Source organism: Ostrinia nubilalis, chromosome 14, assembly GCF_963855985.1.
Source record: "Ostrinia nubilalis chromosome 14, ilOstNubi1.1, whole genome shotgun sequence".
In the NCBI taxonomy this organism is placed as follows: Eukaryota; Metazoa; Arthropoda; class Insecta; order Lepidoptera; family Crambidae; genus Ostrinia; species Ostrinia nubilalis.
In genome coordinates, this window is record NC_087101.1 from 6642117 (window position 1) to 6666246 (window position 24130).

Below are 24130 nucleotides of genomic sequence, written 5' to 3' on the forward strand. Positions count from 1 at the left end.
CAGCAGACGTCGGCCGTCCAAAGTCCAATGGTTTATTATTATTTATCCAACGTTCTTTGGGGAAAATGTTGATAAGATAATTAAGGTTCATAGATGTTAGTTAGTTACATTACACAGCAATTTCAAACGATGACTTCAACTATACAACGCCAACGGCCGATTACCTGTACAATATTAACATTTACAATCTATCACATATTAAAAAGTTGTTAAAATGATAAAATACTATAAAGTAGTTTTTGTTCTAAATCATAATCATCATGACACGCTCTAACGGAACTAATCTAATGTTCGACCCTGGTTCAAAGGCCAATGTTTCCCCTGAGGAAACAGTCGCTATCGTGGTATTTATCGCTTTATAATGAGATTGAATCATTTTATCACTACATAAATACAAACACTCATATTAATATGTTATAATTTCAACGTATGGATTTACCTCTTTTATAAATAAAACGACAGAATAAAATAACAACAACCATTTTATTCGTTTCACTAAAATAAAAATACTCTAATAAATAACCTTCGTCACATATCACTTACAACTTGTTCAATTTCACATTGTTTTGGTTATTTAATACTATGTCATAATTATAAATTTAAACAATTCTTATATACAAATAAATCGTATTTCACAATATTGTTCTGTCATTGTACAATTCATAAGATTAATCTAGTATTATTTAACTGCTTCAATAGGGTAACACCTGTAAATTTTCCTTTAAATACCATTTCAGACAAAAGCTGCAAGCATCCGTTATTGGTTCAATAACAACTTGTGGTGCCATAATAATAACAACACTTATAGCACTCGTTGCAAAAAGATGCCCACATTAAAAACTAAATAGGTAAATAATGCTTTGCTGGCAGGTAGATTCAACGGAATGAACACTATTAACATAACTACAATGAACTGTAGAGGATAGTTTGGTTTCCAATAGAACTGGAACGAATGGATAGAATAAAACGAATATGTAAATCAATACTTCCAATTCAAACCCAACAATAACAACTATGAACAAAATATTTTCCTTTGAACACTAACTTAGGGAGTTATCTCAAGGCTGACGCACTTACATCTGTTGTTATTCTTTCACTATATTCACTATTATTGTTTGCAGAAAGTAAAGTATATTGTGTACTTATAAAAACTATTTAACATTCTAGTGTGGAAAAGCCAATAGTCCCTGGATGGACAAAAAATATTGTAAAATTAACCAAGACCCGGATCTGAACTCCATGGGAAAAAAATTAACGTGGTGAGAGCGAGCATTTACGAATGAATACAAATGTTTATGAATGGATTTATGTTTGTTTATCTTTATGTTATCTATCAACTAACAAAAATTACTCAAAGTCGTGAACTTTGGCGCTTAGTGTTATTGGTCTGATAATTGGAACAATAAAAACAACATTATCAACATTTATCTATGTTAGCTCGGTAGACTTACGTAAATCCTACATTTTTTAAAAATTGAACTTTGGCTGTGGGGTTAAGTACAGCGATTGCGATATTGCGATTTGTTATCCTTATCTGGTTCAATTTATCTATAAATCTCTTAAAAGTACCACCAATATGCATGTATTTAAGATATCGGTAAAATGTAACAAATTCCATTCGTGCCAGCCCTTGTTCAAAAAACTATATTTAATAACAATTTAAAACTAATTCGCGTATCCCGTTTATTTTGTGCTCTTATTTGTAACCATAGTGATATTGATATGATTTTGTTTGCTTGGTCTTATCGCATCAGCACCAAACACATCGAACGGACACAACAATGCATATTCTATAGGTATATTCACTTCACCTTCATCAAATCAAATATAAGATTTGATGTTTATAAATAAAAAGCAATATAACAAATTATCTAAATTAGACACTAATAAATTTTGCATACAATAATGTACTGTTTTAGGGCTCTCAAACACTTACTAATCGACATTTGAAATAGACACAAAATATAAAGCACCATTACCGACGTATTGCGTTTACGTTTTAGCCGACAAACTACAAGGCAACACTTAGCAGTAGTTTAATGACATACCAAGCATCGCCCTTAGTGCGACCTAAGCGAAATTTTTACCAGCCGGAAGTATCATTTACCAATGTCACTATTAAAATATATTATTTGTATTTGTGGAAAAATATAATTCTCCTTAATTTAGCGCGTGAGAGCCCAAAGTTTTTAGTTTGTCTTTTGCAGTTCCCTTTTGTCCCTTGACTTGGATTTAGACGCGAATGTCTGATGCGTTATCAATTCTCTGAAGAATCCGTCTTCCTTGGCCATTAGTTCTGAGTACGTACCTTTTTCTATGACAACGCCGTTTTCTAATACCGCCACCTCGTCTGCCGATTGTATCGTACTTAGCCTATGAGCGATCGTGAGCACAGTACGGTCTTTGCTTATCTCCTTTAAGGCCTTATCAACTAAGTATTCTGAATACGTATCTAGTGCCGAGGTAGCTTCGTCTAGTATCAAGATTTTTGGGTTCTGAAACAAATAAAAACATTATGTTAATATTAAATATAAATTGGCCTATGTCCATATCTTTATACTGCCAAGATACTCATGTCATTGTCGTAATGTTTTTGTGCTATACGAGTCTAGTGCAATGCCCTAATGTATCTAGTAATAATACAAACAAATTGCATAAAATATTGATTCAGAATTGCAATTTTTCATTTCATGCACTGAGAACATTTATTATAAAGAAGCAAATAATGACTGTGACATATATTTTGGACGTAAGTGAATGACTAAACATTTTCCTTTTAAATAGGTAACTGATATGACTGTATTGGTCGGTTAACTAGTTTACTTCACTTCGTTTCGTCGCGTCGCACAGTGGTCCCGATTTAATAAAACATGGACATTGATGCTAGAGGCACGAAATTTTTTTTGATGGTTACTGCTATGATAACTAATAAGGCAAAAAAATATTACAATCCTACGACGTCTATTTCGTAGTAAAAAAAAATATATACATATTTTTTGTATGGAAGAAATTACGTTTCTGTCAATTTTTCGAAATTCTTTAACGATGTCAAGATGCCGATCACACATGTTAGAAAACAAGTGATTCTGAGTATTTCATGCGAAGATACTTATCACTTATCTCTGCGTACTTTTGAGTTATCGAGGGTTGAAAAATCGATTTTTTTATATTAAATATTTCCACGAAAAATTGCCAGAATTACAATATGGTGTATAAGGGACACCTTTGATGACACATAACAACGACTCGCACTCGCGCGCGCTCGTATGCATCAACTTTTACTAAAATAAAAAAAAATTAAGGGAAATACTTAATACAACGTTGTATGTATAGGTCCGCTGGCCGTCAAAAAGTAGCTTATACGAGAGGTTGCCCAATTTACAATATGTCCATCATTGATAACTCACACAAATATCGTCTCTCTCTGAAGGATAACAAGTTTTTTTTTGTTTCCAGAAGCTCTTGATAGGATGGAAGCCCATAAATACTCTCTGAAGCGAGAATGAATCTCAAATTGCGATATTGCCATTTTGACAAATTACATGATGTAACTAGCGCTAACGTTTATCTTCAGGTAGACACAGTTTTAAGTTAAAAGATTGTCTACTATTTCACACTGTTCTTTGTTTTGGAACAGTTCTTTGATTATAGGTAGTCGCTAATTTCGTTTTGTTAGACTCTTTCAGTTTAGCACATAAAGCGTAAACTAATTCCTCCTCAGAATGATCTAAAAGTGTTAGAGAGCGCCTCTTCTTCTGCAGAAGAAGAATTTTGCATAAATCTTCGGTTTTTTATTTATACTAAAAGTCGATGGTTGCACATCTACTTCCGCAGTCTCATCAACTGGAGCGTCTTCCTCAGTACTAACGTTGTCTATGCGTTGTGTTAACCCGGTAAAAACATTGTTTAAATCTATATTTTTACAATTCGGCCAGACAATTTCAGAGTCTAGCCAATGCGAATTCTGGTGCAAAAATGTCTTTTGGGCTCTGCTGGAAGCAGACCATATCTTCTTTGATATATTTCTTGTAAAGTTACGACTTAATGATTTGATAATTACCTACTCAAATCTTCGGAAGACAATTCAATGCCAATACGTTCGTCATTTTAGTCTGAAATGGTCTGGCCGAAATGTAAAAATATAGATTTAAACAATGATTTTTACCGAGTTAACACAACGCATAGACAACGTTAACACCGAGGAAGACGCTCCAGTTGATGAGACTGCGGAAGTAGATGTGCAACCATCGACTTCTGGTATAAATAAAAAACCTTTTGAAGATTTATGCAAAATTCTTCTTCTGCAGAAGAAGAGGCGCTCTCTAACACTTTTAGATCATTCTGAGGAGGAATTAGTTTACGCTTTATGTGCTAAACTGAAAGAGTCTAACAATACGAAATTAGCGACTACCTATAATCAAAGAACTGTTCCAAAACGAAAAACAGTGTGAAATAGTAGACAATCTTTTAACTTAAAACTGTGTCTACCTGAAATAAATATGCCAAGTATATAAATTTTAATATAATAGGATATAATATACATAACATACCAAAACTAAATCCTGCCAAAAAAAGTAGCCCTAAGTGCAATAATTTAGATGAAAATATAAATATAAGTATAATGAATAATAAATATTAAATAAGTATAATAATAATAAATACAGATTAAAAATAAATTTGATAATTAATAATCATAGAATAATTAATGCAATAAATCTAAAAATCTTCCTCTCTCCTAAAATGCAGTGCCCGACAGGGTCCATAATTGTATCTTACCTTACCAATAACACCTTTTGTAAACATTATGGAAGCAATAAACTATTGAGTATTGAGTATTGAGTATTGAAGATAAACGTTAGCGCTAGTTACATCATGTAATTTGTCAAAATGGCAATATCGCAATTTGAGATTCATTCTCACTTCAGAGAGTATTTATGAGCTTGCATCCTATCAAAAGCTTCTGGAAACAAAAAAAACTTGTTATCCTTCAGAGAGAGATGATATTTGTGTGAGTTATCAATGATGGACATATTGTAAATTGGGCAACCTCTCGTATAAGCTACTTTTTGACGGCCAGCGGACCTATACATACAACGTTGTATTAAGTATTTACCTTAATTTTTTATTTTATTTTATTAAAAGCTGATGCATACGAGCGCGCGCGAGTGCGAGTCGTTGTAATGTGTCATCAAAGGTGTCCCTTATACACCATATTGTAATTCTGGCAATTTTTCGTGGAAATATTTAATATAAAAAAATCGATTTTTCAACCCTCGATAACTCAAAAGTACGCAGAGATAAGTGACAAGTATCTTCGCATGAAATACTCAGAATCACTTGTTTTATAACATGTGTGATCGGCATCTTGACATCGTTTAAGAATTTCGAAAAATTGACAGAAACGTAATTTCTTCCATACAAAAAATATGTATATTTTTTTTTTTACTACGAAATAGACGTCTTAGGATTGTAATATTTTTTTGCCTTATTAGTTATCATAGCAGTAACCATCAAAAAAAATTTCGTGCTTCTAGCATCAATGTCCATGTTTTATTAAATCGGGACCACCGTGCGTCGCCCTATTTACATCAATTAATTAAAAAAATAATGTCAAGATCGCCTGTGTGATTACTGTGATTTACGTAAAATTTTCTGTAGACTAATCCGGGATCGAATTATTTTGAAACATAGGCAACAAAATACACTCGCGAGCAAAAGTATGGAATCACCCCATTAGTTTCGAGTTTCGATCATTAGAACTAAATGACAATGAAGATTAAATTAAAAATGGTAATGGTTTAAAGGTTATATTATAAACTTTAGCTTGACACTATAGATAAATAGATAAATCATGGAGTTCTTCAAAACGTTCGGAACATAATACAAGAGGTGGATTCCATACTTAAGTATAGTTGTAAATAGCTCGTAAGTATAGTTGTAAATAGGCAACAAAAAAGACAAGAATACCCAGGCTAGACTAGCTGCTCTGGTCGGACTAGCTGCTCTGGCCGTACTATAGTCTATCCAATATAGCTTGATTAGAATGACAGCTGTCATCAAAAGTAACGACATAACTTTGTAGTAGCGATCAATGAGAGCTAAATATTGGCGGACAAGAAATAATTCACGTCTGACCTACAAACAATATTTTCGACGACAGTGCTTCCAATAAAAATGATAATTTCGTGTAAATGCAGCGTTAAATTACACCAATAAGTAGTAATTCGAAATTATAAAAATCAAGCTAGAGTATTAACGACGTCTCTACAAGGTTATCTCGAGTTACAAAAATGTTAGTGTTGGGACATATCGACAAATGTCATATTAAATTAAAACTATTTTTTAAACATATTTAACAAATTTTTTTTCTAACTAATTTTTTTACTTAGTTAAGTCAAGTTATACGTTTTTCTAAATGTTCACTATTAAAAACCAAAAAACATTTCATTCTTAAATAATCAAACATCGGAAATCAATCACCGGTAATTTTTTGGGTATTCATAGCACCGTTGCTCTAGAAAAGATGCCCACCGCCCTCTAGCGAGAGGAAAAAACCACTGAAGAACACTGATGATAATGACTACGACTTAGGTTGTACACCCTTGACATGAATTTTAAATTTTACTGTCTTTAAAATTAAATCATAATTGTCATTTTTATGAATAAAGATATATGAATAAAAATTGGGTGCATTTTTTCATATTATTTTTTCGAAAACTTATCGATACATCTATGTGAACCGTACGAAACATACCCATCACTAGTCAGATTCGTTTGACAGCCGTCATTCTAATCAAGCTATATTGGATAGACTATAGCTGCTCTGGCCGGACTAGCTGCTCTGGCCGGACTAGCTGCTCTGGCCGGACTAGCTGCTCTGGCCGGACTAGCTGCTCTGGCCGGACTAGCTGCTCTGGCCGGACTAGCTGCTCTGGCCGGACTAGCTGCTCTGGCCGGACTAGCTGCTCTGGCCGGACTAGCTGCTCTGGCCGGACTAGCTGCTCTGGCCGGACTAGCTGCTCTGGCCGGACTAGCTGCTCTGGCCGGACTAGCTGCTCTGGCCGGACTAGCTGCTCTGGCCGTACTAGCTGCTCTGGCCGGACTAGCTGCTCTGGCCGGACTAGCTGCTCTGGCCGTACTAGCTGCTCTGGTCGGACTAGCTGCTCTGGCCGGACTAGCTGCTCTGGCCGGACTAGCTGCTCTGGCCGTACTAGCTGCTCTGGCCGGACTAGCTGCTCTGGCCGGACACTAGCTACACGAGCTAGACTAGTAACACGAGCTAGACTAGTGACACTAGTGAGACTAGTACCTTGACGATGGCCCGCGCTATGGCGACGCGCTGCTTCTGGCCGCCGCTGAGCTGGCCGCCGCGCGCGCCCACTTGCCGCTCCCAACCCTCGTGGCTCGAGACACTAGCTGCACGAGCTAGACTAGTGACACGAGCTAGACTAGTGACACGAGCTAGACTAGTGACACGAGCTAGACTAGTGACACGAGCTAGACTAGTGACACTAGTGAGACTAGTACCTTGACGATGGCCCGCGCTATGGCGACGCGCTGCTTCTGGCCGCCGCTGAGCTGGCCGCCGCGCGCGCCCACTTGCCGCTCCCAGCCTTCGTGGCTCGAGACACTAGCTGCACGAGCTAGACTAGTGACACGAGCTAGACTAGTGACACGAGCTAGACTAGTGACACGAGCTAGACTAGTGACACTAGTGAGACTAGTACCTTGACGATGGCCCGCGCTATGGCGACGCGCTGCTTCTGGCCGCCGCTGAGCTGGCCGCCGCGCGCGCCCACTTGCCGCTCCCAACCCTCGTGGCTCGAGACACTAGCTGCACGAGCTAGACTAGTAACACTAGCTAGACTAGTGACACTAGTGAGACTAGTACCTTGACGATGGCCCGCGCTATGGCGACGCGCTGCTTCTGGCCGCCGCTGAGCTGGCCGCCGCGCGCGCCCACTTGCCGCTCCCAGCCCTCGTGGCTCGAGACACTAGCTGCACGAGCTAGACTAGTAACACTAGCTAGACTAGTGACACTAGTGAGACTAGTACCTTGACGATGGCCCGCGCTATGGCGACGCGCTGCTTCTGGCCGCCGCTGAGCTGGCCGCCGCGCGCGCCCACTTGCCGCTCCCAGCCCTCGTGGCTCGAGACACTAGCTACACGAGCTAGACTAGTGACACTAGCTAGACTAGTAACACTAGCTAGACTAGTGACACTAGTGAGACTAGTACCTTGACGATGGCCCGCGCTATGGCGACGCGCTGCTTCTGGCCGCCGCTGAGCTGGCCGCCGCGCGCGCCCACTTGCCGCTCCCAGCCCTCGTGGCTCGAGACACTAGCTGCACGAGCTAGACTAGTAACACGAGCTAGACTAGTGACACTAGTGAGACTAGTACCTTGACGATGGCCCGCGCTATGGCGACGCGCTGCTTCTGGCCGCCGCTGAGCTGGCCGCCGCGCGCGCCCACTTGCCGCTCCCAGCCCTCGTGGCTCGAGACACTAGCTGCACGAGCTAGACTAGTAACACGAGCTAGACTAGTGACACTAGTGAGACTAGTACCTTGACGATGGCCCGCGCTATGGCGACGCGCTGCTTCTGGCCGCCGCTGAGCTGGCCGCCGCGCGCGCCCACTTGCCGCTCCCAACCCTCGTGGCTCGAGACACTAGCTGCACGAGCTAGACTAGTGACACTAGTGAGACTAGTACCTTGACGATGGCCCGCGCTATGGCGACGCGCTGCTTCTGGCCGCCGCTGAGCTGGCCGCCGCGCGCGCCCACTTGCCGCTCCCAACCCTCGTGGCTCGAGACACTAGCTGCACGAGCTAGACTAGTGACACTAGTGAGACTAGTACCTTGACGATGGCCCGCGCTATGGCGACGCGCTGCTTCTGGCCGCCGCTGAGCTGGCCGCCGCGCGCGCCCACTTGCCGCTCCCAACCCTCGTGGCTCGAGACACTAGCTGCACGAGCTAGACTAGTGACACTAGTGAGACTAGTACCTTGACGATGGCCCGCGCTATGGCGACGCGCTGCTTCTGGCCGCCGCTGAGCTGGCCGCCGCGCGCGCCCACTTGCCGCTCCCAACCCTCGTGGCTCGAGACACTAGCTGCACGAGCTAGACTAGTGACACTAGTGAGACTAGTACCTTGACGATGGCCCGCGCTATGGCGACGCGCTGCTTCTGGCCGCCGCTGAGCTGGCCGCCGCGCGCGCCCACTTGCCGCTCCCAACCCTCGTGGCTCGAGACACTAGCTGCACGAGCTAGACTAGTGACACTAGTGAGACTAGTACCTTGACGATGGCCCGCGCTATGGCGACGCGCTGCTTCTGGCCGCCGCTGAGCTGGCCGCCGCGCGCGCCCACTTGCCGCTCCCAACCCTCGTGGCTCGAGACACTAGCTGCACGAGCTAGACTAGTGACACTAGTGAGACTAGTACCTTGACGATGGCCCGCGCTATGGCGACGCGCTGCTTCTGGCCGCCGCTGAGCTGGCCGCCGCGCGCGCCCACTTGCCGCTCCCAACCCTCGTGGCTTGAAACAACTAGTTCGTGTAAGTGCGCCGTGCGGGCCGCCGTTAGCCATGCCGGCTCTTTCTGTAAAAAAAAACATTATTATTATTATACCGAAATTAAAAATTAAACTTTATTTTTGCGGCCAGCTACTGCTTCATCAATGAAAAAGTTTGATATTGCAATAATATTAAGTAGGATTATGTTTTCAATAATAGGCATTGTAGATTATCGTCAACGTTATTATTTTGTCGAGATAAATTAAACGTTATAGCAGCCCTACAATGGACTTGAATTTTCCTCTTAGGCTCTTAGATAGTAAGCGTAGTACACGCTTATCTTAACTAATTACCTTGTTGTCTTCTTCTTCCTTATAATCATCTGGCGCACCATACAGAATGTTCTCCTTGATCGATCCATTGAATAATACAGGTTCCTGAAATAACACTAAATTAAGATCCAATATTTGAATTCGATATAGTTGACGCTCGTAAACAATAAAAAGTAATCATAATTATTTAATACACACACAAAAATGGAGTTACATCGTAACGTCATACCTGACTGACATAACCAATATGGCTTCTCAACCAAACAGGATCCAACTCTCGTATGTCGACGCCGTCTAGCATTATCCTTCCCTTTTCGGGGTCATACAGCCTGAGAATAAGGGAGGCTATGGTGCTTTTGCCACATCCCGACCTGCCAACTAGGGCCACAGACTTCCCAGGTAAGAGGTGAAGCTTGAAGCCCTTTATAAGAGGAGCACCCTCGTAGCAGTACCAAACGTTGTCCAGTATGATCTCGCCCTTTGGCCTGTCCTTGGGCCTGAGACCACCTAAACAAAAATAAGGCTGATAAAAATAGAAAGTTTCAAAACGAAACCGATGCTTATTCCTAAATATTAAAGTTGTTTTTACATCACTTATCTAGATCGATACCTTTGTTTTCATAACAGACGAAATTATTTGGCATTATCTCTATGTGACTTGCAGCTAACACATCAAAAATTAAGTGCTATGGTATCATAAGTATTGATTAGATGAGGACTCATATTTGCAATCACCAGTTGGCATATACAGGGTGTTAGGTAAATGGGTATATGAGCCGACACTAGCCCATGTTAACATGGTCATATAAATGGTATGGTGAAGGCAGAAAATTGATATCTTCATTTTAATTATTTTATTTTTCATACAAATCGGATTTTATAAAATTTATTTTGTATGAAAATTTGAATAATTAAAATGAAGATAACAATTTTATGACTTCACCAAACCATTTACATGACCATGTTAACATGGGCTAGTGTCGGCTCATATACCCATTTACCTAACACCCTGTATAGAAATCCAGCATAAGCAGTAATGGCTATGACAATGACGTCAACTGAAAAGTTCTGATACGATAGTTAAGCACTTTTAGGTTATCAGAAGGTCCTGTTATTCGCCAACCCTATTTTAACACCGTATTTTTGGCCCTCATTTTCTTTGCAGAGCAAAGCAGGTATTTGACCACTAAAACAAATATTAAGTAAGATGCATTCTAGGGTCTACCTGTCCAGTAAATGCCTATTTACTGTCGCCTTGAAGAAAAATAGACAAAAGAAAAATTTACGTCAAGTTTGGTGTATTTGTTACGGTCAATGTGATAAATGTGAAAATTATGAATAATCGCTGGTTATTATGAATAATTACCTCATGATTTGGTAAATGTGATTTATATGAGTTCATTTATGTGTGCACGCCGCACCTTAACCTATTTTTCACTTTAAATCAAAACATTATGTTATGGGCATCATGGAAAAGTAATATTATGCAAGAAACATTCCAAACTCATTATGCCAAATTATATTAATATATGATATCAAAACGTTCAAAAATTTTGGCTGTACAAGAGCACGTACACAAGATGTTGTTCTCTTTTATGATATTTGTTAGTACTAAGGTTGAATTATTAAATAATCACTGTTAAATGTTATTAATTTATCACTTTTACCGCGACTGTCAGTAATTATTCATAATAACCGGTTATTATTCATAATTTTCAATTTATCACATTAACCGTAACATATTGATGGGTGCAGTACTAACCTGTCACAGGTATACTAGGCTCTCTGTCAATAATCTGCCACAGCCTAGTCGCAGCTCCAATGCCTTTGTTGAGCTGAGTGTAGAAGTTGCTTAGGCCTCCGATACTGATGCCCACATAGGCAGCATATAATAGGAACGAGGTGAGGTTGCCAACCGTTAGCTGTTCCGTCGCAACCATGCCGCCTCCGTAGTATAAAACTAGGATTATTATTGTGTTCCCTGATAGGCCGGTCTGCAATGTATTCGCAACATTTGTGAAAGTGATATTTTGTAAGGGACTTCCTACATTATGGACATTTTAGCGAGAAGGCGACGCTCACAAGACGCTAGTGTGGGCGACCCCTAACTAATTCTTATGAAGAGCAGTGTCTAAAACTTTTGTCCTATTATTTTCATGTCTCTACTTTATGACCCTACAACTACATACATAGAAAAGAAGCAAGTGTGCGACTTTGAATACAGAAACAAAAACCCTTGAAAAAGAGGCTGACAATTGTGACTGACTTTCTTGTGCTGAGGCACTAGCCCATTTATTGTCCTCAAGCAGTGGTATGGTTAATACTGGGATGTGTAAAATTGTTTTTTAAAAGCCTAATTCCATAAATAAATGAGTTTTATGAGTTTAATTGAGGCAATAATGTGTGTGATCATAACTTTAAATTGATTAATTAAATAAGTAATTGCATTGTATTTTTTTTATTCTGCCCATTGATAAATAACTTACCATTCCATAAAAGCTTCCAACAGCCAAAGATTCCTTGTAGGCCAGTGTTAGTAAATTCTCGATTCTTTTCCCATACGACTCACATTCTAGTTTTTCTTTGCTAAATGCTTTTACAGTCTTTATGTTCGATATTTTTTCTTCAGCTAACTGTGAAAAAAAAATACCTCTTATCACGCTGATTGCTTTATTTTACGTTTAAAAAAGCATTAAATCTAAATTTTTTCGCAAAAAAAATAGATTGGATCTGGTTTTATAGACGTAAAACGTAATGAGGGCTATCGTTTTAGCGCTCACCAGTTAGCGCCACTGTAGAGTAAGGTCCTGTCACTTGCTAGTAGCGAAGACAGTGGCACCAACTGGTGAGTGCTAAAGTGGTGGGAGGACTATCGCATTTGCACTCATCAAGATGGCGCCACTGTAGAGTAAGGTCCTGTCAATCGCCAAGGGTGCCAACTGTTAAGTATAAAAACGATAGCCCTCATTCACATTTAATAAGTATGTAGTAAGGGTTTACTCTACTGTCAAATGTAAGTTTGCAATATAAATGATATTTACGCCCGTATTCACAAACGATGCTTGCTTCAGTGAAGCAGCAAATCGAACGCACAGCGTTGAATAGTTCTGTGATTGGTTCATGTGTGACACTGTGCATCCACGCGCACTTCATAGTAATGTTTGTGAATACGGGCGTTAGTGTAGCGTCAACGTATACTGTGTTTTGTCTATTAAACAAATGCAGTATACGCTGACGCTACATCTAGTATAAATACGGTAGTTCTTCTTATCAGGGTATACTGTGAGTCCTTACTATGAGACCATGTGAAAGGTGAATTTTTGTTCAATAGAAAACAGACCATAATATTATGCACACAAATACCAATTTACCTCACTAGTCTCAGCCAGTGTGTCCTGCAGTTGCCGCGTGATGCCGCGCACGAAGCGCCCATAGACCACGGCTAACATTGACACAGGAGGCACTACGCATAATCCAATAAGCGCCAGGGATGGCGACATGTAGAACTTTTGGAAAGAAAATTTAAGGGGGTATTAGTTCCGGCTCTTTGAAGAAGACATAAATTGCAGATAAAGGATATCTGCTCTTTCTTGCTAGAGTCCCTAGATGAAATGGGTGGAGAAAAATTAACTAATGCAACCTTTTATTCGGCAGGACTTAAGATTCTATGTTATTTTGTTGGCTTATCCTGCACAATAACAAAATTATAACATTAAATAAGTGTCTGTCAATTTTTAAACCTATGTTTTACTATATTGTTTTACCTATGACCTTTAAATACAACCACATTGTTATAGAATGTAACACATTTCAATTATGGTAACTTTGTACCTACTTTACATTCATGTTATGGAAATACAAAACAGTTCAAATATTGATCATGTTGAATGTACAGTCGGCAGCACGTCAACGTAAACACTGTGGTATCTTACGCAGTTGCGTTAATGGCGACTTTGCAACGAAAATGTATAGTCTGATGTGCTGTCTTGTGTACAAGTTTATTAAGCATTTTTCTGCCAACAGCAAATGACACTAATAATAATTTGCTTATGACTGATGTAAAAAAAATGCTTTACATATTCAAACTTATTTGAACTTCCTCTTGCCGGGCGACTGCTCTTCCAACTGAGCTACTTAGACACTGGGTGAACTATTCAAACTTACCATCATTCCCGTACCTGCTCCCACCATGAATAGTGAGCGCAGTCCATCGCTGACATTCTCACTCAAGTTCCGACCAACAAGCTGGGTATCTGCTGACAGTCTGTTGACCAGCTCACCCGTCGAAGTCTTGCCAAACCAAGCAGGCTCTTGACGCATTATTGCAGCGTAAACTTGCTTTCTGAGAGCTTGGGTCATTCTTTGACCTGTAGTAAAGAAAAAAGTTTTGTATTCATCAAAAAATATGAATTCCTTTTAAAAATTGCGAATTAAAATATAATAATTTGATCATCATTAAACAAAGTAGTCTTCCTAATTTCTAAATGATCCCCTTTTATCTCATATCATTGATAACAAAATTACCAGATATTGACATCAAGTACACTCTGCCGAAGTTACACAGGCCGCCAATGAGGAATACTCCACAGAGCATCAAACACAGTGTATCCAGCTTCTCTCTGGCAGCGCCCAGGTCGCTGGTGCTGTTGTAGATAATATCTAGAACTTTGCCCAGGGAGAATGGAACCGCCATAGTCACACTTGATGATACTACAAGGAAGCTTATGGCACCTGAAAGTAGTTAAAGCTTATGTTAAATAACATCAAGACAAATTGACATCCTTTTATTAAAAATAATAACAAATAAAATAATTTAAGGTGGAATATTTTTTTTTACGATTTAATATTCTTCATAGGTTATCCCTTTCCAATTTATGAATATGGTTACAATATTCCACTGAGAAAACATAGTAAAGCAATATCGCCTCAGTGAACATTTATCATATAATGATAACAACACATGACAGTTATTGAGAGCAGCTAGTTCTAATATATATTTTTAGACTAATTTAGTGTTAGTGGCAATGTTCAATATTATAAGTAATTTATGTAACAGCTCACCAGCCAGAGTCCATTTCTCAGGTTCAGCCAATGTAAACAATCGCTTTACTTCTGAAGTCTTTAACTTCACATTGATTTTCTTCGTAGTTTCCAATGGAGCCTTCGTTTTAACACAATCGACTGGAGCATCCTTTTTCTCGGCATCCACTTGGCTACTAAAATACCTTGGTTTAATACAGTAAATGCCATTTCTGATAAAGGAAGACTTCTCGTAATAATTTCGAAGGGCCACAGCCTTGTGACTAGAAAATAACCTGAACCCGCACTGATTACATGGCAAACTATGATTTGCAGTTCTGAATAATAAATTTGAATGCCTACTAGATATTTTAACATCGAAACGTATATGAAGTAAACGCTGCAACATTTTTCTTTTAATTTTATAATTTCAACACAAAATAAAAAACATCACAGCATTTTGTCTGATCTGTCAAGTCAAACGTCAATGTCACATGTCATTCATTATAATCTGTGAAAATGACATTTGATGTGAGTGGATTGGATTGGACACAAAACGATGGCTCCTACGTATAAGGGCGAAACTGCCGCTTACGCCTTTTTCCAATTATTTAAGCAATGATTTCACTTTGCTCTAATCTATAACATCAGTAAGAAAAAAAAATTTTTTTTCCATTACATACAAAATAAAATTTTAGGCAAATAGGCGTATGTGCAAAACTACGCCACGTATAAAGCCCAATCATACGATTCGTCAATCTATACGAGTAGTTGCTTACATAAACATATATTATGTGCCTTAATAAAACACAGCGTTCTGTTGAGAGAGCTGTCTATGATCTTTGCCTTATTTTAGTCTATGGTATAAGAAAACTTACCAATTGTCTCTGCTTTATCATCTAGTTTACCTTCTTCATACACCAGCTGGCACCACTTTCTATGGAAATTGGTGATCTGTCAACTTGACATTTCATAGCGTTTGTGATTTTTGCCGCCTACACAGCAAAAATTTTTATCTTCTTGTTTTTTAAGTATAAAATAAGAATAAAACACAGTTAAAATGTGCAAATAGGAAATATAAGTGATGCAGAGTGTAAGGGTAAAGAGTGGTGACGGTGAAAGGTTGACTTCTGTCGGCCCGGATGAAGGAAAAGCTCGAAATCCGAGTCGTCTTTTTCAGATTCATCCTCATCATCCTCGGAAATGGAAATGTTTGCTTCACCACCTCCAAATAGGCGACGGAGGCCATGTAAGTGTTAACCCCACTCGTAAGACACTCGGTCGAAACTTTGACGACTCAGATGAATGTTATTTCCAACTTTGTTGCGCACCACTTACCTTCTACATCAAGCCTACTAGATGGTAATAGCTTGCAAAGTAGTATTCAGTTCCTCTAAAGAACGATTTCAGTTACTTCGTTATCGTAAAGTGAAGTTAAGATCAATCATAAGGAAGATAGAATATTACTTTTCCTTTTCCTGCTGACTGAGCGAATTATTAATGAGATAAATTGCAGCATTTTGGCTACCTTATAGCGGGTTAAAGGCAGCTAGTTGAACATTCTGTTTGAATGATGCAATTGTTACTACCATTCTATTCATAAATAAGTAAAATTATTTTAGATTGGGCTTAAAAGGCCTCTTAAATTTAGATGTTAATCATTTATTTCAAAAATTTTATTTTGTAATGTTTGGTTCTGGCTTGATAATCCAAGAACCCTGAAACCACAATGCAATTCTTTGTGGAAAAAAGAGCGGAATCTTTTTAATGAACGCGAGCACTGTTTAAGGTAATTGCTAATATTAACCTTCGTACAACATTACAAAAGGCTCCCCCAACCTAGTCATGGGTGGGTCACAGATCTGGTTGAACACCTTATCATATTTAAATTAAACAATATGCGAGTATACCTACTTAAAAATTCTCAAAAGAGTTCAAGATAAGAAGTTAATAGAAACAATGTTTCTTTTCAAAGATGGGCTTTATGCTCATGTTGCGATAAGACATTTTTATCTAGTTTCTGAAATAGTATGTAGATCTTCTTCAGGATCACAATGCACGACCGGTTAGTGAAGGTCAACTCTCAGAACACTTACTTTCATCTGCCAGAGCAGAGACTCACAGGCGTTTCCTCCAAGGAATCTTACAACTGAAGCCCTGCCATTTATTTTGTCTTCGGCACTGCAGATTTTTCTCAGCGGTGTCAAGTGGAGTTGCGGAAACTCCTCGTGCCAGTGGCATTTGAGTAATAATATACTGAAAATATAATTTATTCTATTGGGTCATCAGAACAGATCTGTCTTAATCGCTCATGTCTCATAGACACTGAGACTTTCAGAAACCTTATTTTTTTTGCATGTCAATCGCAAGTAAATAGAGCCAACACAAATATCCTAAATTCCCAAGCCTGGAATACTCTCAGAAACATCATGGCAGAATAATGTCTCTAAATATCTTAAAGGACTGGGATCTTATTTGTGCACTAAGACAAGCTCAAAAACTTGGGACTTTATTTAAAAAAAAAAAAAAAAAAAAATAAAATTTTTATACATTTGCCAACTGCAACATTGACTGTCCCCGGAGGACGTCTCTCTTCAAGCAATAGGTATGGTATGTAAAAGATACAACATCAACTCAAGTCAAAGCATAACTGATTTATTATTTGTATACCCACAATTAGTTACAATATTATAAACTGTCAATGTCAACTAAATACACAATAGTATACAGCTGTTTCTGAGAGGATTTTAAGAGGTATAGACGCCATAGACTTTAGTTCAAAGCCGTTGCGGCGAAAAGAAGTCACAGACTTCCAAGTCCACAGACGCAGCGGATGCGTAGTGGGGCGTTCAACTAGGGTTGCTAATTATTATTTTTTTCGAAAATATTATTATAACAGTAGATTAAAGGTCAGAGAAAGAAAATAGACAGTACTTTACAAAAATTTTACAGGTCAGTGTTACAACGCACACCTAAAATGTAATGTTGGCATTTACTTTTGAAAAATACATATATATTTTTACTAGTGATGATGACACTCCAATGCGATGGAGATGTAGCATTAAGTCATCAGGATCGATTGAATGAAGTTCACATCCTGATACAAGGAGGTACTCGATCACGGGCCCTCCTCAAATTAACCACCAAGCTCCTGAAGGTCACATTCTGACACAGACACAGTCAGAAACGAAGGAGGTACTCGATCACGGGCCCTCCTCAAATTGACCACCAAGCTCCTGAAGGTCACATTCTGACACAGACACAGTCAGAAACGAAGGAGGTACTCGATCACGGGCCCTCCTCAAATTGACCACCAAGCTCATGAACTTGACCGAACAGCTCGACATGACGCTGTCGGCTTGTTATCTACCAGGAGATGGGATTGCAGACCGGGCCATAGGCACGGTATCCCAGACCACCTGTAACATCAAAGGGTCGAGTAGTACCCAGGTGGAATCTATTAGTACCCCAGGCCGCGGAGGCCATACTCAGTGTATGGGGAGTCCCAGACAGAGACTTGTTTGCTTCCATTTAGAATATATTAGTACCCCAGGCCGCGGAGGCCATACTCAGTGTATGGGGAGTCGCAGACAGAGACTTGTTTGTTCCAGTTAGAATCCATTAGTACCCCCGGCCACAGAGGCTATATTCATTATGTAGGGGTGTCCCAAAATAGACTTATTGGCTTCCAGGGCCACGGCAGTAGTATTAACTATGTTACACTGGACTCAAAAGATGGATGTTAAATATTAAATAAAATTATACTGTTTGTGTTCCTTAAATAAACAAGTAAAATTATAATTGAAAATTAGCTAATAAATAGTATTATCCATCTTTTGTACCACATTAAGGCAAATAGATCAGAACTCTGATTCTTTATGACGCCCTTCAGCCGTCTCTGGGATTATCAGCTGGATGAGTGTTTTCACCTCCCAGCTACAGACGTTACCATACTTGAATGGCAGACGGAACATACATTCTAATAACATCGGCCCCAGTGCTAATAAAGGATCTGTTAGAGACCCTAGTCTACAACAAGTAGATAAGTTATCTCTCCAAAATTTAAAATTGGTGGTGGAAGGAGCAATCATAAGATGCATTATGTGGGTCAATCTCACAGCATTGACCACAAGTTACCAACTGGTAGTGATGTGGTAGCCAGTGGCGGCGTAGCGTGGCTTGGCGCGCGGGGCGGTCCGTACCCCCCATATATATCCGCCCCCCCGGGGGCTATGGCACCCCAGAATGGTCTGGTCTGGTGCCCCCCAGGATTTTTGGGTTACCGATTCGAAGATGAAAGATGTTTTACGCCGTTACTATAGCGCTGCTGTTAGCCAAGCTGTTTTTACAGCAAAAACTTGCAGTACAAAACTGATACTTAGGTCAGTTGTATCTACCTTTACCTTTTGTACATCAGTTCCTTAAGGCCATTTCACTTGCAAGGCCAAGTACACCGAGATCACCGGTCTTTAGTATTAAATTACTGGAATTAATTTGACTGGTTGCCGGCTGCTGGACTTTCTTCTAGCATTGAATTTTACTTGATAAACAGCTCTCATTCTTCTTCTTGCTTCAGATCGAAGAATCCATGATCTCATTCCTTTGGACACATTACAGGATTACTTTGTTGAAGTATCAGAATATGATCACATTGTGACATTGGCGTATCTAGGGTTGTTTTGCGGGGGGGGCCCAGAACCTCCCCGCTATAGACATGACGTCAGCATTTTGGCTGATATTTGGATCTGAATCTGATTCAACCACCTACAGACTGTCTCTGACTGCTAAGCACCCAGATGAACGCATAATTATGTCCTGTAGTTTCATATTAGTGAGCTGATAAGGACTTCATTTTAATGGAGACCCCAGAGTTATGTGTGAAATTTGTTTATTTCCATAAACAATATGATAACGCCTGTTTTCCAGGTCAAATATTACAAATTGGATTAAGATCATTTTTAGTGAATAATTACTTCTCCAAGAAGTGCAGTGAATATTTGCTTCTCCATGAAGTGTTTGGTCTGCAGTAACATCCAGATACTGGCTGGACAAGAGAGTAGTTGATAAGACCCCCAATATTTAATTGGAGGTGGGGGTATGTATACCTTTATGAAATATTACTGCAGAGACCTACGAAGGAACAATAACATCTTGTATTTATGAGTTTATAATTTTACAAGCATGTTATTAATAGTTAATTGTTTAATGTTATGTTATTCATAACAAGTTTTTAGTAATGTTTTAATTGTTCAAGATGAAAACATGTTTATGTTTATACATATTTATATTTTCAGATGGGGAGATCTTACTATTAACCTACCATAAGTACCAGAATGATTTTATTGGTTGATAAGAAGTTAATGACATAATGTTGATCTCAAGGAGATGTCCTAAATAATTTGAGTTATTTAACCTAAAGACTGGTTATTTGTTTAATAAGTTTCTTATTGGTTCGTCTGCTTCTCAGAGAGTACAATAAGTTGTTTAATGTATTATTTTGTATTGTGATATTAAACTTCTTTATATTCTTTCATTCTTAATACATTTTATATCACATAGCGTTTGTGCTTGACACCAGCAGATAACAAACAGGTCTCAACAGAACGCTGTGTTTTATTAAGGCACATAATAGAACTGTTTTGCATTACAACAAAACAGTTATTATGTGTAGAATAAAACACAGCGTTCCAGCAAGTGCTTGCTGGTGTTGGACGACTATGAAATGTCAAGTTGACAGATCACCAATTTCCATAGAAAGTGGTGCCAGCTGGTGTATGAAGAAGGTAAACTAGATGATAAAGCAGAGACAATTGGTAAGTTTTCTTATACCATAGACTAAAATAAGGCAAAGATCATAGACAGCTCTTTCAACAGAACGCTGTGTTTTATTCTACACATAATAACTGTTTTGTTGTAATGCAAAACAGTTCTATTTTTTATAATCCAAATCTTAAATAAAGCCATGAAAATATTTAGCAAATTGTTTTATTAATAAATTATGACACATTATATAGTTATTTAATTTTTAGCGTTAAGAGTCGCATCTCAAACTAATTTGAAAATTATAAATAACTTGAAAAAATCGAACTGCCTAAGGCATCGTGGGTTCAATTCCCGCCTTAGGCAATTCGATTTTTTCAAGTTATTTATATTTTTTAAAAATATGACACATTATGTTAAAAGACCTAACTAAATCTCGAGCACAGTATACGGGCGTATTTGCGTTAAAACGTAAAACGGTACATTTAACGACTTTTTCTAACTGATTTATTATTGATATAGCACATGATAACAATTAAAATAATTACATGCATAAATAAAGAGAGTAATCGCTTAAAACATTATATTTACGTTGTCATTTAAGTCTCTCTACGTTGAACAATATACATGAAATTATAGAAATATGCCGACGTAAAAGGGTAATGCGTAAAATCTCAAAATATATAAGAAAAATATAAAAATTGATAACAGCAGTAGCAAAAGCATTACATGTTAAGGCTAAATGTGAAATTTCATTAAATTCGTTTTAGTAGGTCAGAAGATATGACCCAAAAATATGGTTCTGGCCACTAAAATGGCTCTCCTGTAAAATTTACTTTTTTCACTTACGCCAGTATACGTAGGAGCCATCGAAAAGGGTGAAATAGGGATGTTAATGATTAAATCGGTCATGGTCAATCACCTCCCCTGTTGTACCTTGAAACGATTTCCGATCAAGTGAAGCCGTGAAGCTCGCTCGACATCACGGACTCGTTAGGTGGAGACCCTATGTATTACTTTGCTCTATGGTGGAGACTACTGTGTTGACTGTGTCGTATAGTAGTGCCACCACCAAAGGCCAAAGGTATAGGCTAATAAAGCTTAGTGGGTGGATCATTGCAACGAGAGATTATGAGAGCTATAGCCTGACCAGCAGGGCTAAGATGCGCGCCGTGATAAACTGCTATCGCGGCGTTATATCGATTTTGACGTCACTATATCGTTTTATCTACCGGCGCTAACATGGCACCCCGAAAATTATCATGTCATCTGTCAAAATGTGATAGTGATAGATTTGTTTTTTTTTTTGTGATAAACCTGGCAAGCCCTAACATGAAGCGCTAACTATATCATATTTTGACATCACGATAGGATAGGATGTGGTGTTTTTATCGTCCTCGATCCTTGCCCACGATAGCAAGACGATAGGAGATTAACTTTTTTGCAAGCTACTTTAACTCTATTTATTTATCATTTATAATGGTAAATGACATTTTACGACTAATTTGAGGCTAGTAAAATTCAAAGAAAGGAATCTAGCACCTTTGTGATACTTTTACTTCTAGGTGGAGATTGAGTTCTAGTTCAAGAGTTTATCAGTGTGAGGCGAATCTTGCGACAGTTTATAATCGCTAGCTGCAAAATCTTAGTGCTCCCACAGTCCCACCCACATATTAATTATTACATTACCTACCTTGTAAAATAACCATTACTTACCTACTTAGGTAGGCAGTCAACAGTACATCAGACAATACATATTAAGTTGCAAATGTCGTGAGATACCCCACAGTGTTTAGCTTGATTTAAGTACCTACTGTCATCTGTACATAATCTTGTAAAATTATTGAAAATGGGGCGGAATGTGGTGACCGAGCTTGTGTCTACATCAAACAGTGGCAAGGTCATTGTCAGAAATTAGCATTGGGTGGGATGTGTAATCAAACTTGCTATAATAACAATGAGAATAAATGAATTTTACTAATTTTATAACTTGATAGCGATACCATACATACATTCCACATTACTATCAATCTAATTCCTCCATGTGGTCTTTTTTAAGGGCTTTAATGTGACAGGATGATAATCTTGTACAATTTATTCCATTATAATAAATTCATCATCATCTCAGCCATAGGACGTCCACTGCTGAACTTAGGCCTCCCCCAATGCTTTCCATGTTGCCCGATGGGGCAGCAAGGTTCTGGAGTGGAGGCCGGGTACCGGAAAACGCAGAGTGGGACGTCCACCCACAAGGTGGACCGACGACATCATAATGCTAGCAGAAAGGCGCTGGACGCAGGCAATAAATTCATTATTGCAGTGTAATTTCAAAATAATTCAACCATTATTTACAAAATCTTTATTTGGAAAACTTTTGTTTTACAATAGCTATTTATAATTTCAAATACAAACAGAATTCTATGAATTGGTTAGCCTAGCCAGTACCCTTGAAGTTTTTCTTGCTGATTGTTATTGTAAATTTTCATGATAGTGAGCAAGACTTGATTATGTCTGCTTTAGAATGAAATAATCACTCATAATCCCACACTTCTTCATCCACTGTCTGAAAAAAGAAAGAATATTATTTAAACACAATTATAAATATTACAATTACATAAACAGTTCATAAATAGAAACATTTACTTAATCCTATTTGTATTTTAAGTTTACATACAAAATATTGATCACAGTATTATTACACGGTGAAAGAACTATGTGAAATAAATATAGGAAAGAAGGTGAAAGCTTATTTGTAGGAATAAAGATATTTTTCAAGGTTGGCCAACATAATAACGCAAATTTTTCTTAATATGGCAACAATTGGGTTATCACGCGATAGCGGTTTTTTTTTTTTTTTTTTTTTTTTTTTTTTTTTTTTTTTTTTTTTTTTTTGGGCCGTGGCGGGCTTTTTGAGAGTTGGGCGTAGTTAAATTTTCTCGTATTTTATTTTAATAAATAATTGTGTAGAAAGTTGTAAATATCGCAAAAACTGGCGATTATTCCACCGGGATGTCGTCAGATGACGACGGAGAAAGTTTCAGAGGTTTTTCAGCCGAAATGGTGGCGAACAAAAAACGCAGGATAGTTGAGCCAGGGAGGGAGGATGCAAGAGAGGAAAGCTCGGACGAATCTTCGAGGATGAAATACCAAATGTACACCAAGCCAGGGTACAAGCGTACGTACCCCGACACTATTACTAATGGCGAGTTCCCAGTCTACGTCGAGGGACTGCGCACTGAGGATAAAATCGGTAATAAAAATCCTTTACTTCTCTCAAAGATATTTAAACAAGTGAAAGGTATTCATGAAAGCAGACGATTGAGAGCTAACAAAATAATGTTAGTGTTTAAACAGGCTTCCGCAGCGAACGACTTTCTGAATCACAGCTGCTTAACGGAAAACTCAATGAAAGCATACATTCCTGCCTCATCGGTAGAGACAATTGGTGTGGTCCGATACATTCCGAAGGATCAATCAAACAAAGACTTATTTCTAAAGTTAACATCA

General features: G+C 38.7%; 1 protein-coding gene and 1 long non-coding RNA gene across 2 annotated transcripts; one reads left to right on the top strand and one right to left on the bottom strand.

Annotated features, from left to right (window-relative positions):
* Positions 1-1170: 1170 nt before the first annotated feature.
* Positions 1171-15354, bottom strand: LOC135078041 (ATP-binding cassette sub-family B member 10, mitochondrial). The gene is made up of 10 exons (XM_063972598.1): positions 14906-15354; positions 14369-14575; positions 14009-14211; positions 13216-13350; positions 12331-12477; positions 11607-11838; positions 10074-10351; positions 9866-9949; positions 9442-9597; positions 1171-2495 (listed from the first exon to the last, which is right to left on the bottom strand). Exons 1-10 carry the CDS (start codon positions 15270-15272, stop codon positions 2190-2192), a joined length of 2115 nt encoding a protein of 704 aa, XP_063828668.1. The 5' UTR covers positions 15273-15354; the 3' UTR covers positions 1171-2189.
* Positions 15355-15650: 296 nt separating this feature from the next.
* On the top strand, positions 15651-20403 carry LOC135078043 (uncharacterized). The gene is made up of 2 exons (XR_010258560.1): positions 15651-16112; positions 19790-20403. It is a non-coding gene; the product is annotated as an uncharacterized LOC135078043 (long non-coding RNA).
* Positions 20404-24130: the final 3727 nt, after the last annotated feature.

Excerpts from the sequence above, each read along its gene's own strand:
- LOC135078041 (XM_063972598.1), bottom strand. The coding sequence starts at position 15,272 with ATGTTGCAGCGTTTACTTCATATACGTTTCGATGTTAAAATATCTAGT. Across the intron at positions 14,576-14,905 it reads TGAGAAATGGACTCTGGCTG|GTGCCATAAGCTTCCTTGTA; the intron begins GTGAGCTGTTAC and ends AACTACTTTCAG. Across the intron at positions 14,212-14,368 it reads GTACTTGATGTCAATATCTG|GTCAAAGAATGACCCAAGCT; the intron begins GTAATTTTGTTA and ends TCTTTACTACAG.